Source organism: Rhamphochromis sp. 'chilingali' (genome assembly GCF_963969265.1).
Source record: "Rhamphochromis sp. 'chilingali' genome assembly, chromosome: 3".
In the NCBI taxonomy this organism is placed as follows: Eukaryota; Metazoa; Chordata; class Actinopteri; order Cichliformes; family Cichlidae; genus Rhamphochromis; species Rhamphochromis sp. 'chilingali'.
Genome location: NC_137931.1, coordinates 37,991,024 through 38,003,604, shown reverse-complemented (window position 1 = coordinate 38,003,604; position 12,581 = coordinate 37,991,024). Strand labels below are relative to the sequence as shown.

General features: G+C 41.7%; 1 protein-coding gene across 2 annotated transcripts in view; it reads left to right on the top strand.

Annotated features, from left to right (window-relative positions):
• Window positions 1–12,082: 12,082 nt before the first annotated feature.
• prdm5 (PR domain containing 5) overlaps window positions 12,083–12,581 on the top strand; it is a 46,055-nt gene continuing 45,556 nt past the window's right edge. Inside the window, exon 1 of one of the 2 annotated variants that reach the window (XR_013971059.1) lies at window positions 12,083–12,374. Coding sequence is in view for 1 of the 2 variants with exons in the window: in XM_080878007.1 (XP_080734133.1) it covers window positions 12,276–12,374 (99 nt within the window). In the remaining variant the exon portion in view is untranslated. The remainder of the gene's footprint in view (window positions 12,375–12,581) is intronic. The other variant, XM_080878007.1, reaches the window with a different exon arrangement.

Genomic DNA, 12,581 nt, shown 5'->3' with positions numbered 1-12,581 from the left:
CAAAAATATAAACGCAACACCTTTGTTACTGCTCCCATTCCCCATGGGATGGACGTAGAGACCTAGAATTCATTCCAGATACACAATATAACCATCCCTCCCAAACAGTGGTCACAAATCAGTCCAAATGTGTGGTAGTGGGCACATCTGCTATATTTAGATAATCCATCCCACCTCACAGGTGTGCCACATCAGGATGCTGATCTGACATCATGAGTAGTGCACAGGTGTACCTCAGACTGCCCACAACAAAAGGCCACCCTGGAATGTGCAGTTTTGTCTCACAGCAAAATGCCACAGATGCCACAAGCAATGAGGGAGCGTGCAATTGGCATGCTGACAGCAGGAATGTCAACCAGATCTGTCGCCCGTGCATTGAATGTTCATTTCTCAACCATAAGCCGTCTCCACAGGCGTTTCAGAGAATATGGCAGCACATCCAACCGGCCTCACAACCGCAGACCTCGTGTAACCACACCAGCCCAGGACCTCCACATCCAAGATCGTCTGAGACCAGCCACCCAGACAGCTGCTGGAACAATTGGTTTGCACAACCAAACAATTTCTGCACAAACTGTCAGAAACCGTCTCAGGGACGCTCAACTGCATGCCCGTCGTCCTCATCGGGGTCTTGACCTGACTCCAGCTCGTCGCCGTAACAGACTTGTGTGGGCAAATGCTCACATTCGATGGCGTCTGGCACGTTGGAGAGGTGTGCGCTTCACGGATGAATCATGGTTCACATTGTTCAGGGCAGATGGCAGCTGAGAATGTCCCAGTTCTTGCATGGCCAGCATACTCACCGGACATGTCACCCATTGAGCATGTTCGGGATGTGCTTGACCGGCGTATACGACAGCGTGTACCAGTTCCCACGAATATCCAACAACCTCGCACAGCCATTGAAGTGGAGTGGACCAACATTCCACAGGCCACAATTGACAATCTGATAGACTCCATGCGACGATGTGTTGCACTGCATGAGGCAAATGGTGGTCACACCAGATACTGACCGGTTCTGGGTCCCCAGACCCCCAATAGCACAAAAAACTGCACATTCCAGGGTGGCCTTTTGTTGTGGGCAGTCTGAGGTACACCTGTGCACTACTCATGATGTCAGATCAGCATCCTGATGTGGCACACCTGTGAGGTGGGATGGATTATCTCAATATAGCAGATGTGCCCACTACCACACATTTGGACTGATTTGTGACCACTGTTTGGGAGGGATGGTTATATTGTGTATCTGGAATGAATTTTAGGTCTCTACGTCCATCCCATGGGGAATGGGAGCAGTAACAAAGGTGTTGCGTTTATATTTTTGTTGAGTGTAGCTATCAAAAATTAGCCACTTATCGCTAATAGTCAAACCAAGTAACTCTGTGAACGTAATCTTGATTATATTTAAGTGGGGAAAAATGCCTTGCTCTAAAGCAAAATAAACATAAATACAATCATCAGAATCCTACTCTGGACTTCGCACTTTCCAAATGGTTTTAACTACACTATAAACATAGTGACACTGAACAGGCCACCCTCTATGAAGCAATGTCGCTGTTCATTTCCACTTATTTTTTTAAGTGCTTACACTCAAAATCCAGGCTTCAAATTCGAGGGACTTGGTGCAATAGTATTTAGTCAATAGACACATTTAATCACAAACAAGCAAAGAGAAAAGCCAGACGCACATGCATGACCATATCTACATGTACTGAGTAGTCTTAGATGAGTGGAAATGGCGCCTCTGTTGAGGCCAAGAAAAGCAGCTGTTGTTTGAGAATTGCCATGTTTCCATCCCGACCCTGATTGTGGGTAGCTGCACTCCAATTCATCAACACAGTTCACTGTCAATCAAGTGCTCCTGGTGGAGTGAGGCTCCACCTGGCTTCCATTAACCTGCCATTACCCCGAAATAATGTAAAGGAGCTTCCAGAGAGCTATGGGACTGTCATGGATATCCCTGTAAACTGCCACTAATAAAGCTGGCCAGCTCTGCTCAAATGTTATCCTACATGTGTGAATAATATCTGCTGTGTGCTAAAAAAAAAAAAAAAAGTCCTCGTCTTTGGTCCACCCAAGAGGTTTAAGATGGAAAGAAATATACAGACACTTCTATTTTTCTAACATCTTTCAGGAGATCTCCTCACAAACACTCATGCAAACATGAACATACAGAGAAACCTCTATCCTAGAGCTAACCATCTGCAGGGCTTCCCGTGTTTATCTTTTGCGTGGAATCGAGTGCAGCACTTTGATGTATGAGTTTTGTATATATGTGTGTACATGAGTAGGACGAGGAGTGGAGACAGACATGTAGGGCCTGGATAAGTGGTGTAGTAATGACAGCAGTGCACGGAAGAGCTGGCTCTGATTCTGGGGCATATGTGAAGTGATCAGTGTATGGAATAAAACAAATAATCTGTACATAACACCTCAATTAAACTGTGGCTGGAAATGTCATAAAATGTTAGTTGCGCCCATAGAGCCAGATGTTTGAGCTCAAAGGCTTTTGATGTCTCTTATCAAACATTTTAAACAAAGAGCTTAATTTAAAAAATAATCCAGCCGTCCATTTTCCATCCATTTTCTTCCACTTACCCAATTCAGGATCACGGGGGGGCTGAAGCCTATCCCAGCTGTCATGGGATAAAAGGCGGGGTACACCCTGGACAGGCCACCAGTCCATCATAGCACTGGAATATTATATTGCTGGTAATTTTCTGGTGGCTTAGGCGCTTTATGTGGCACAAAAAAGAAATCCTGTATGGAGGAAAAATGAACCCTCCTACTGTGTTCAAGTCAAAGCTGACCTATTTTAATTTGAAATATTTCATAAATATTATCCTTTGAAAACAGTGATGACATAAAATAGATGGCTGTCGCCAGAGCCATCATCCATCATCCATCCATCACCATATTGTTTTAGCCACCATATTTGGACGAGAGGGTGGAATTCAAAGGCATCAGCCAATAACCTGCATCAATAAGCTGTAGCACCAACAGCATGAATTCAGTGGAGAGGTCCAGCTGAATAACTGATTTGTGGAACGGAGGCCTAGCAGACAGAAATCAGCTACAGTGGCCTGCGCATAATCCATTTGGATACATTCAGTATCCAGATAGATGAGAAATAACAAAAGTCATCCACCATACTGCTGCTTTGAAGGGGGAAGCTATCCATATAGAAGAGTCTATGGAGTCTACGGAGAAGAACTTGTTTTTGGAGCCAGCCTAAAGTGACAGTTAAAGAAACTGCAATTTTTGGTTCCTTCACCCCAACGGTTGTCCCTTACTTTTCACTAAGACATCTAGCTAGTGGCCGAGCCTCTGGAAATTAAAGCAACAGTCACAAAGGGAACCACTTTTCACTGGGAAAATGCAAAAATTAGTGTTCCTCAGATGATAAGTGGGTAACTGTAGGAGGTTGTTTGCTAGTCGCAAGCAAACCTCCTGCAGTCGTCCTGCTTGTTGCAAAGAGGTGTATGGTACCACACCTAAAATATCCCAACTTGATCTGAGGTTGCACAGTTTGAAAGTTGGGCTTTTTAAAATGACTTGTTTTCAGCTTCAAACTTTTACTTTGAAAGCAAACATTCTTTTCAAGTTTAACTCATGCTTGGTGGTTAGCGAGTGTGTGCAGGCATGCCAATATCTTCTCTAAATACTGTGAGCAAGCTTGGCAATATGCTAGCAACCAAAGCATTCACACGGAGGGTTTTGTACATTGCCAGGTGGGGTCGCCAACCAGTCTTTATGCCTCTGTGACTGGAGTCTAGGTCTTCTTTCGTCTGTTTTATCGTAGTTACAGAGAATACAGAGCTAGGTTCTTCTTATAGCTAGCTAAAGACCCATAGTTTGTGGCAGTGGTATCACTCAGTGAGTCTAATGAACGTCTCTTTCGCAGAAATCAAAAACGCCATTTTTGAAACCTGGCATTGAGAAAAATGGCAACACTGTGGTCTCTGAGTCTGTCAAAAGCCATTTGCATAGCAGCAGGTACACCATCGACTTGACTTCCTCCATTGTTGTGGTGTTCATGTTGCACAAATGATGTCACAGAAATATCGGCTAATTGCCACGCACATTAAGTGGAACTTAATTGTAATGGAAAACAACATAAACCGAGTCGAGTCACGTCAAATCAACCAGGTACTAGTGGAAAAGGGCTTTATGTGTTCACCCAACTTAGATCTAAGAAGCCCTTCTCACTTTTACAGGGCAGTGTACCATCAAAAGGAATTTTAAGCTAAAATTGTTTCTTAATCAAAACTAAAAATTGTAAAAATACCTTTACCCAAAATGATTATTTAACTGCCAGTCTAACTAGCTAGCAGTTGCTAGCAGCATGATAAATAAAACTGCCTCCTAGAGTTTTAAAGCTCACCAGTGACCATTGTTAAGGACTTTACACACAAGACGCATAAAATTCATGTGAAAATTTTGCATGTTAGAAATATCTTTTGAACTCACCTAATCTTAACGCAGCCATTCGCACCGACTCTGGAATTTTGTTGGATGAATTTGCAGCATTTATTTTTCAGATTTTTTGCATGAAAATAAACAGATCTGACCAATCAGATCTTTTTGAAGATTAATTTAACAACTGAGTCAGCGATTATTTATCGCCACTCTAATGAATAATTTAACCTCATTCTCAACAAGAAACGCAAAAAGATTATTTTAAAAGAATTTCAACTGCTGTTAAAGTAGTGTAACATTTCAGCAGATGCAGAGGCCTAAGAAAATAAACGTTTGTACTGTTAAACTGAGCAAGCCAATGTAATGTCACAGATGTGCTTTGTAGTCCTATAGCTGTTAATTTGTTGCAGAATTTCCATCACCCTCTCTTCAGGGAGGTTTCAGGAGTTGGCATTTGTGCGAGCGTTTTGTGTAAGTGTGCATGAATGCACTTGCTGCTCAACTTAGAGCTGAGTGACACTTTTGGACAGAGATCGTGAAAAGAGAGTCGAGGCTCGAACAGAATCCAAACAGAGACAGACAGCAACCAGACGGGCATGCTGGGGGGGGCTTTGACTCCAGCTTCTGTTGTAGAGAAAAGTAGGGAAACACTGTTTTGTGTAAACTCAATAGCAAAGTGAATGAAGGGCTTCTGCTATCTATTGGGTTGGTACTATACTTGTGGGTGGTTAAATTAAATGATTCAGTTTCACACTGGTGCAATGTGCTGCAAATCACCAAAGTAAACAGTGTGAAATGAAATTATAATGCTTGAAAACTTGACACATGCACACAGAGGGAACCCCTTCTAGGGACTAAAGAGGCATAGACCATGATGAAAATGATTCCACTTCAGCAGTTCCAGGGATAGATCATTACCAAGGCTCAGGTCCAAACCAGCTCTACATAGCTCTGATTTAGCAGAGGGCCAGGCAAAAAAATCGGAGGCTTCCTTCCAAACCCATCCTGACTGAGAGCCCATTCCCAGGAAGGGTGGAGAGGGACCAGTGGCCCTCGGGCATTACTCGTCTCAGCCGATCTCCATTAGGATAACTCAAGCAGTGAAAAAACACAATGACTGGCTCCTGAATATGACTTTCATTTAACTCCACCATGTACTTAACTGTAAGGTCAATTTTATTATCGTACACAGAAAAACAATCCTCAACACATGATACGCATTTGAGGATGAGGAAACTGTTATGGTGCTGATTCATCTGCACTTGAGGGAGATATGTGTGTGTGGGGGGGGGGCATGTGTGTGTGCGGATGTGTTTATATATTAACACTGTGCACATGCAAGGCCATGTGTGTTTGTGTACTCACTGCCATCGGTCCCTCTTGCCTGCATGGGGGTGGTCCCTAAGCTCTCTTGTGCTCATGAAATCACTTCTAAGTGCCTGTAATTTCTCACGCTTCATCAGTACTGTAATTTCAAAAGGCTCCCTCTGAAGACCCTCCTTTAGCGGCGACCTGGGGTTGTCAAATGAAAACATCATTTATCCAGTGACCTCGGAGCTTCAGGAAATGCTTTGCTGGCTATTCAACGACAGCCTTGAAATAGGGAGCTGTGGTAAGGAACTGTGGGGGTTTGTGAAACATGAAACAAAAGGTGGTCTGGCCCCTAAATCTACAGTATCAGGTTTGAGAGATTTCAGAAAAATGCACCCATCCATTTGGAAAATCTTGTGTGGAACCATTTGTATGTTTGCCAAACTGAGGCTTTTTCCCCAGTGAAAATATTTACTTAGAAAAAAAAGGAATGCTGAGAGTATTTATTTCAATGCAGTGCTTTCCTTCACTGTGCCCTAAATGTGGTTTCTGTAGTTTTTGGCCTTCAGAGTCTCAACCAGCAGCACAGCAATGAGTGGCTCAGTTCCAGGGCTGGGTACGTTCACGTTCAAAGGGAATGTCCTATGGCGACCCTAACCCTCTCTTTTGGCAGTATTTTTTTTTTAAAGTCCCCCCCGTTTTGCATTGTTTTCTCATAGCTTTAATCTTGCAAGGCATGTTGGTTAAACGGGTTGGTCCATCATTTATCGTGTGTTGGTGATTTTCCTCCAGCATTTTCATAACTGACCTGTCCTGTTGCTGTAATGACACAACTTTGCAACTTTAAAGAAACAGGCCGAGGAAATGTAGACGAGGAAGTTTGGTGTTAAGTTAGGTCTGGCAGAATGACGGAACAAAGTCATCCTGAGGAACAGGCTGTGGTGGAGGAATTGCTCTATTTCACTTGGAAGACACTTTTTGTTTGACTTTTTTGTAATTTAGTTGGATTATTTATTTATTTTTCATCTTTTGTTTCAGCTTTTAGTTGAAATGAACTGGTTAAGATTAGGACCTGACCATTGTTTGGATTAAACTATGCCTTTTCACAAAAATCATTTGTTGTTAGAAAAACAAAAAAACCCCAGCTATAACTGAGTGAAGCTCAGCCATAATCCCAGCAGATCAGCTGATCTCGGTAACCCACAGTTTCTACACATCTGCAGCCTACTTCAGCAGAGAGATTTCTTGTGTGCGTGCTACTGTTTAACTTGAAGCTCTGCTGTGATGCCTTACTGAGCTGCTAGCATGTCTGTGGAGTCCTGAGCAATTTTCCCATATGAACTAAAGGTGGTGTTTGTCTTCAATCAGATCAGGATATTGTTAATATTTCTTATATTAAGCATACAACAATAGATCTGGACTGGATGTGTAGTGGCGAATTTCTGTCCCAAGCTTTGAAAAAATAATTCTTTCACTTCTTAATATGAGCTGTCCAGATTTATTTCTAACTTGTACATACAAACAAACGATATCATGGTCAATAAACTATTTGCTGCTACAGCGCACATTTCCATTACCGTCCTGGCTCATTCTAACCTGCTACCACACATGCGCTGTGCATATATTCTCTAACCACATATTATACAAAATCATACATGTAACATAATAACTGAAACAGTATCAAAAATATTTCTCTGTAGATTGGCTCTAACATTTCCAGCCCCCTCATTGGAGGGCGTCAAGACTGACAGTTAGCGAACACTTACAAAAGAGCCAAATAACGTTAACACTTCCGGTATCACACAAAATATTTCTCTATAGATTGGCTCTAACAGGATGTGTTCTCACTGAAATACTGTTTTTGGTTTAGGGAAGGGTTGATTGTTAAACAGAGTGCAGAAGCTTCGAAAGATAACAGCCTCAAGCACATTGTGCATCCACTGAACACTTACCTGAACTCTTCTCAAATGAGTCCAAGAGTGGATTAGACTTTTGTATTTACCCATGCAGCACTTCTAGGTAAAGTCTAGAAAGATTTAGAGGTGTAGTGCATGTGTGAAATTGGCCTTCTCAGTGTAGTAGTAGTAGGCTAGCAATACAATGCTGTCCTTCGTTTTTGTGCTTAAAAATGCTGATGGAGCACATTTACGGACAGAGCCTGGCCAGTTTTTTTTAGACGACTTATTTAGCAAGTCACAAATATACCAAAAAGTAGTACAGATGACAAGTTTGACAGTTTTACTACTATTCATGCAAACTGCTGCCATCTTGAATTGTGAAGTTGGTGTTGGTGGGGCTTCTCCAACTTTTCTGATTGGAACTCTGACCTGAGGGGTCAGAATTTAGTAGAGCATTGCAGGTTTATGCCTTGAAGAACTATCTGCACTTAATCTAGCTGATTTATGTCATTTTGCTTCATAGATGACTACAACTTCATGTCATCTGCATGACATCTAGGCACTGAACCCTGTGCAACTCCATGACTATTTTATTAAACGAGGACAACTTAAAATCTAACATGAAAAAATTCAATTTTCTCACATTTAGTAGTAAATGTTTTGAGATTCTTGCTTAGACCATGGGATTTTTGGATGATTCCAGTATGCCTAAACTTAGCTCAAGATACGCTAACACCAAAAATATTGAATTATCTGTACAGACCACCACAGACTCTCACTGATCCTAAAATAACGTAATGGTGTCCCTGCTTTCAGGGAAGACTCCTCTGCGAGCCTCTTTGTGTCTTCAATGCAGGTGTTGGGGATAACCAAGGGATCTTAGTGAAAGCCGAGTGAAAGTTAATGGGTTTGAGGGTCCTCAGAGGGCACAGAGGGAAAAAGGGGTCATGACATTTGATCGTCCTGCCCTGACAGGCCAAGGCACTGACAGAGAGGTCGGGGTTGGAGGGGGAGCAGAAATGTACCAAGAAGCACATGGGTGGGGCAGGCACGCACAAAGACCCTCTCAGTGCAGTGATCAGGCTTGTCACCCAAGTGTAACCCTCTCCTATGGCTTAACTCTCCGGAATACACTGGGAATATGACTCCAAGCCACTGATGAAAACATTTCGAATACAAAAGTGACCTGGGAGGAAAAAAATCCCTATTGAAGGACATGTTTATCCCCGTTTTGAAGCGCAAATCCTGTAAAAACAGCAGTCGAGACATTCAAGCGCACCAGCTCATTGACTCTGATGTAAACGCGTACATCATGATTCAGTCTTCTTCGTAGCCGTCTACCAACGCTTGTCATATGGACCAATCATGGAGCAGTTGGGCATAGAGCCACAACATAACAGGAAGCAAGTGGCATAAACACGGGCTATAAACACAGTAAACAAAACCAACAGAGCACTGACATGCTGCTGATTAAAAGGGTGAGACGTTTGCTGAAGAGGTGTTCAGAAAAAGAATGTACACAAACAGTCGGTGATTAGAGATGATACTAATCTCTCTCTGCAGGGCGAAAGTCAACAAATCAAGGTGAGGGGGAGATAAAAAAAAAAGAACATAATGGAGATAATGCGAGGTCTGTTACTTTCAGCGTTTCCACAGCACCATATTCAAGAGTTATGGTTGTTGTGAAACCACAACCAGTGTTGGCTGCTTGAACTGTTTGTCAGATAAAGAACAAAAGAAAAGTCATCTGGCATCACTTTAAAGAGCTTTAATTTCAAATGTCATGTATTCGCTTTACACTGATCCAGTCTGAAGTCCATTTTCTCAGCCTCCTCAAATAATAGTGATGCTATTCAACGTTGTTTTCTTTTTTGAGAAGTAAAGTTTTGACTTGCAGTCCATTTTAAATGAACATTTTTACAATTACATAGTTAAACCAGCACTTTAATAGGACAGTAATGCTGCTTTTACTGGAAAACAGAACCAATAAGATAATAATCCAATGTTCCCTTTGAGGAATAATGACTCACCGGCCACTTTATTAGGTACACACTGATAGTATATGGTTGTACCCTGGAACTACTGCAAACATTCATTTTGATCCAAATTGACGTGACAGTATCACACAGTTGCTGCAGACTTGTGGGTTGCACATCCATAATAGGACTCTCTCGTTCCACCACATCACAGAGGTACCGTTTTTGGATTGAAATCTGGTGACTAGAAGCCATTTGAGTACACTGAATTTATTGTCAAGCACAAGAAACCATTTTTAGGTGATTTGAGCTGCTGGAGTTGGTACACTGTGGTCATAAACGGACGGACATGGTCATCAACAATACACAGCTGGGCTGTAGCTGTAGATGCTCAGTCGACACTAAGGGAACCAAAGTTTGCCAAGAAAAGATTCCCCACACCATTACACCACCGCCAGCCTAAACTGTTGATACAAAGGAGGATGGGTCCATGCTTTCATGTGGTTCACATGAAATTCTGGCCCTAACATCTGAAGGTCACAGCAGATATTGGCACTCAGCAGACAAGGCAATGTTTTTCCTCTTTCTATTGTCCAATTTTACTGAGCCCATGTGAACTGTAGCCTCAGTTTCTTTGTCTTTGCTGCTGTAGCCACATCTGCTTCAAGGTTCGACATGTTGTGCATTCAACCACAGGACGTTCAACGTCACTTAAATAACCCGTCTTCTCAATTCTGATGCTCAGTTTAAATTAAGTGGGTTGTTTTGACTATGTCTACATTCATAAATGCACACAACTGCTGCCACGTAATTGGCTAATTAGATATTTGCATTAATGAGCATTTAAAAACGAGCCGGTGAATGAAAAACATATCAAAAGAAATATAATCTGTTTGATTTTTAATTTATATATAACAGAAAGATGTGAATTAAACAGGCCAAACACATATGTACCATTATTTTGTTTTATTTCATTATTATAAAACAAAGGTTCAAAGACGTTGAGATTATGAAATGTTGGACATCATTTACCAACAATGGAAAACCATCATCCTCACTTGCAGGACACTGTCTACTTTGAAATAAATGTTTGGTTCACATGGTTGTTGACCATTGTGGTTGAGTCTATAACAGACATCTAGAAATCTGTCCCAGCAGCCTCAGTTTGTTGGTAAACTGTGGTTTCTGGCCTGCTGTTAGGACTGTTTTAGACTGAAAGGGTCTGTCAGGCCTCTGGTCTTCTGCTTGTTGGTACAGTGTGGTTTCTGAATTACAGAACAGATATGTTCAAGCCAAAACACACAGAACATCACAATATTGTGAGGTTTCTGGGGTTAATGGAGAATGGAGTAATTGAGGGGGGCTGTATTTCTGTGCTATGTGAAGTGCAGGATTGAAGTGTATTGCGACATTTTTCTATGTAATAACTAATCTCTGCGAGCTAACGGTAAGTAGTTTTAGTGATGCTCAAACTGGCACATGAAGCTCCTACAGTCTACACAACAACTGCATTAGTGTAATATATTTTCTCATTGGATGGTATGTATGAATTCATTTCAGTCTTACTTAAATGGGCAAACAGATGCTCAATAACATATCCATCTAGTTACCCTTTATGGTAGTTACATTGTTACTAAGATCCAGCATTTGTATATAGAGAATACTCAGTGCTAAAATACAACTAAGTACATTTACTCAACTACACAAAATGACTCTGAAGTATTCTGTTTTATATTACTTCTTTTTTTTTTGGGTGGGAATTATTTCCCACCAAACAGTAACATCTGTTTTTTTTTTTTTACCTTATTCTTGCCATATAATACAGTGATAGTGCTGCAACCTCATATTTAGTCATGGCCAAAGATTCAAATAATGAGGTCAGTGTATGTATAAGTAATCCCTGAGAGCACAAAGCTCAAGCTTCAGTCTGCTCTTTCAGCAGTTGTTCTGGTCTTAGCTCTGATGATCTCAAAGAGAGTAGATATCACTCAAATTATTTAGGCGCATGAGTCCTACCCACCAGCGTTTCAAACCTATTGCTTGCTAGTAATAGCCAATCAACAAAGTTGGCTCAAAGGTAAAACAGCTTGTACGATCTGAGGGACTGCACCAAGTATTGGTGTCAGATAACCACCGATTACTTTAACCTGGGAATCATGAAAAACTACTGTGGTAATGCATAAGAATAAACATATAAATGTGGAAATGAGCATAAGATGTCCACTTAGAGTTAAAAATTTGCAGAACATTAGATAAAAGTATGGAAATTTTTATCTAATCCTAAAGCTAAAAGATTCATTAAACTAATCTATGAGCTCTTAATGGAGCCTTTCATTAAGTGAGCTGTCTTTATTAAATAATGTCATTACTTTCATTTCTGTAGCTCCTCTGATACTCCTGCACAACCATCGTCAGACTGGGTAAGCTGGGAGTGCAGGCTGAATGAAACAGGCAGCAGCGTGTTGCTCGACAGAAAAGGTAGCTTCTGGTTACAAACTTTGGACCAATCAGGGCGCTGCTTCGCTTTCCTGCAGCAGGAGCAACAGAAGTTCAACCTGGACCCCTTCACGAAGAAACTATCTGCTCTAAATTCATACTGACAATGCCTTTTCACTTCCGCTGACATATCTGATAGCCAACTAATTGTCACCAAAGGAAACATTTCCGAGCGATGACAATGTTGGGCATGTATGTGCCAGACAGATTTTCCCTGAAGTCGTCAAAGGTCCAGGATGGAATCGGTCTATACACGGCGAGGCGAGTCAAAAAGGTTTGTAGTTTCTGACTCGGGCAACTTTGTAACCAGGTTTACACGCGGGAAAAGTTTCGTGTTGCTTTTTAAGAGACTCCCAGAGGTGTAGATACTTTTTTCTGTTTGCCTTTTCCCACTGATAGTCGCTGTCAAAATCTCAGCCAGAAGCCAAGGCGTCTGTGACGTGAAGTGCCACGTAGCTACAGTAACTCCGGCTGTTTCTCC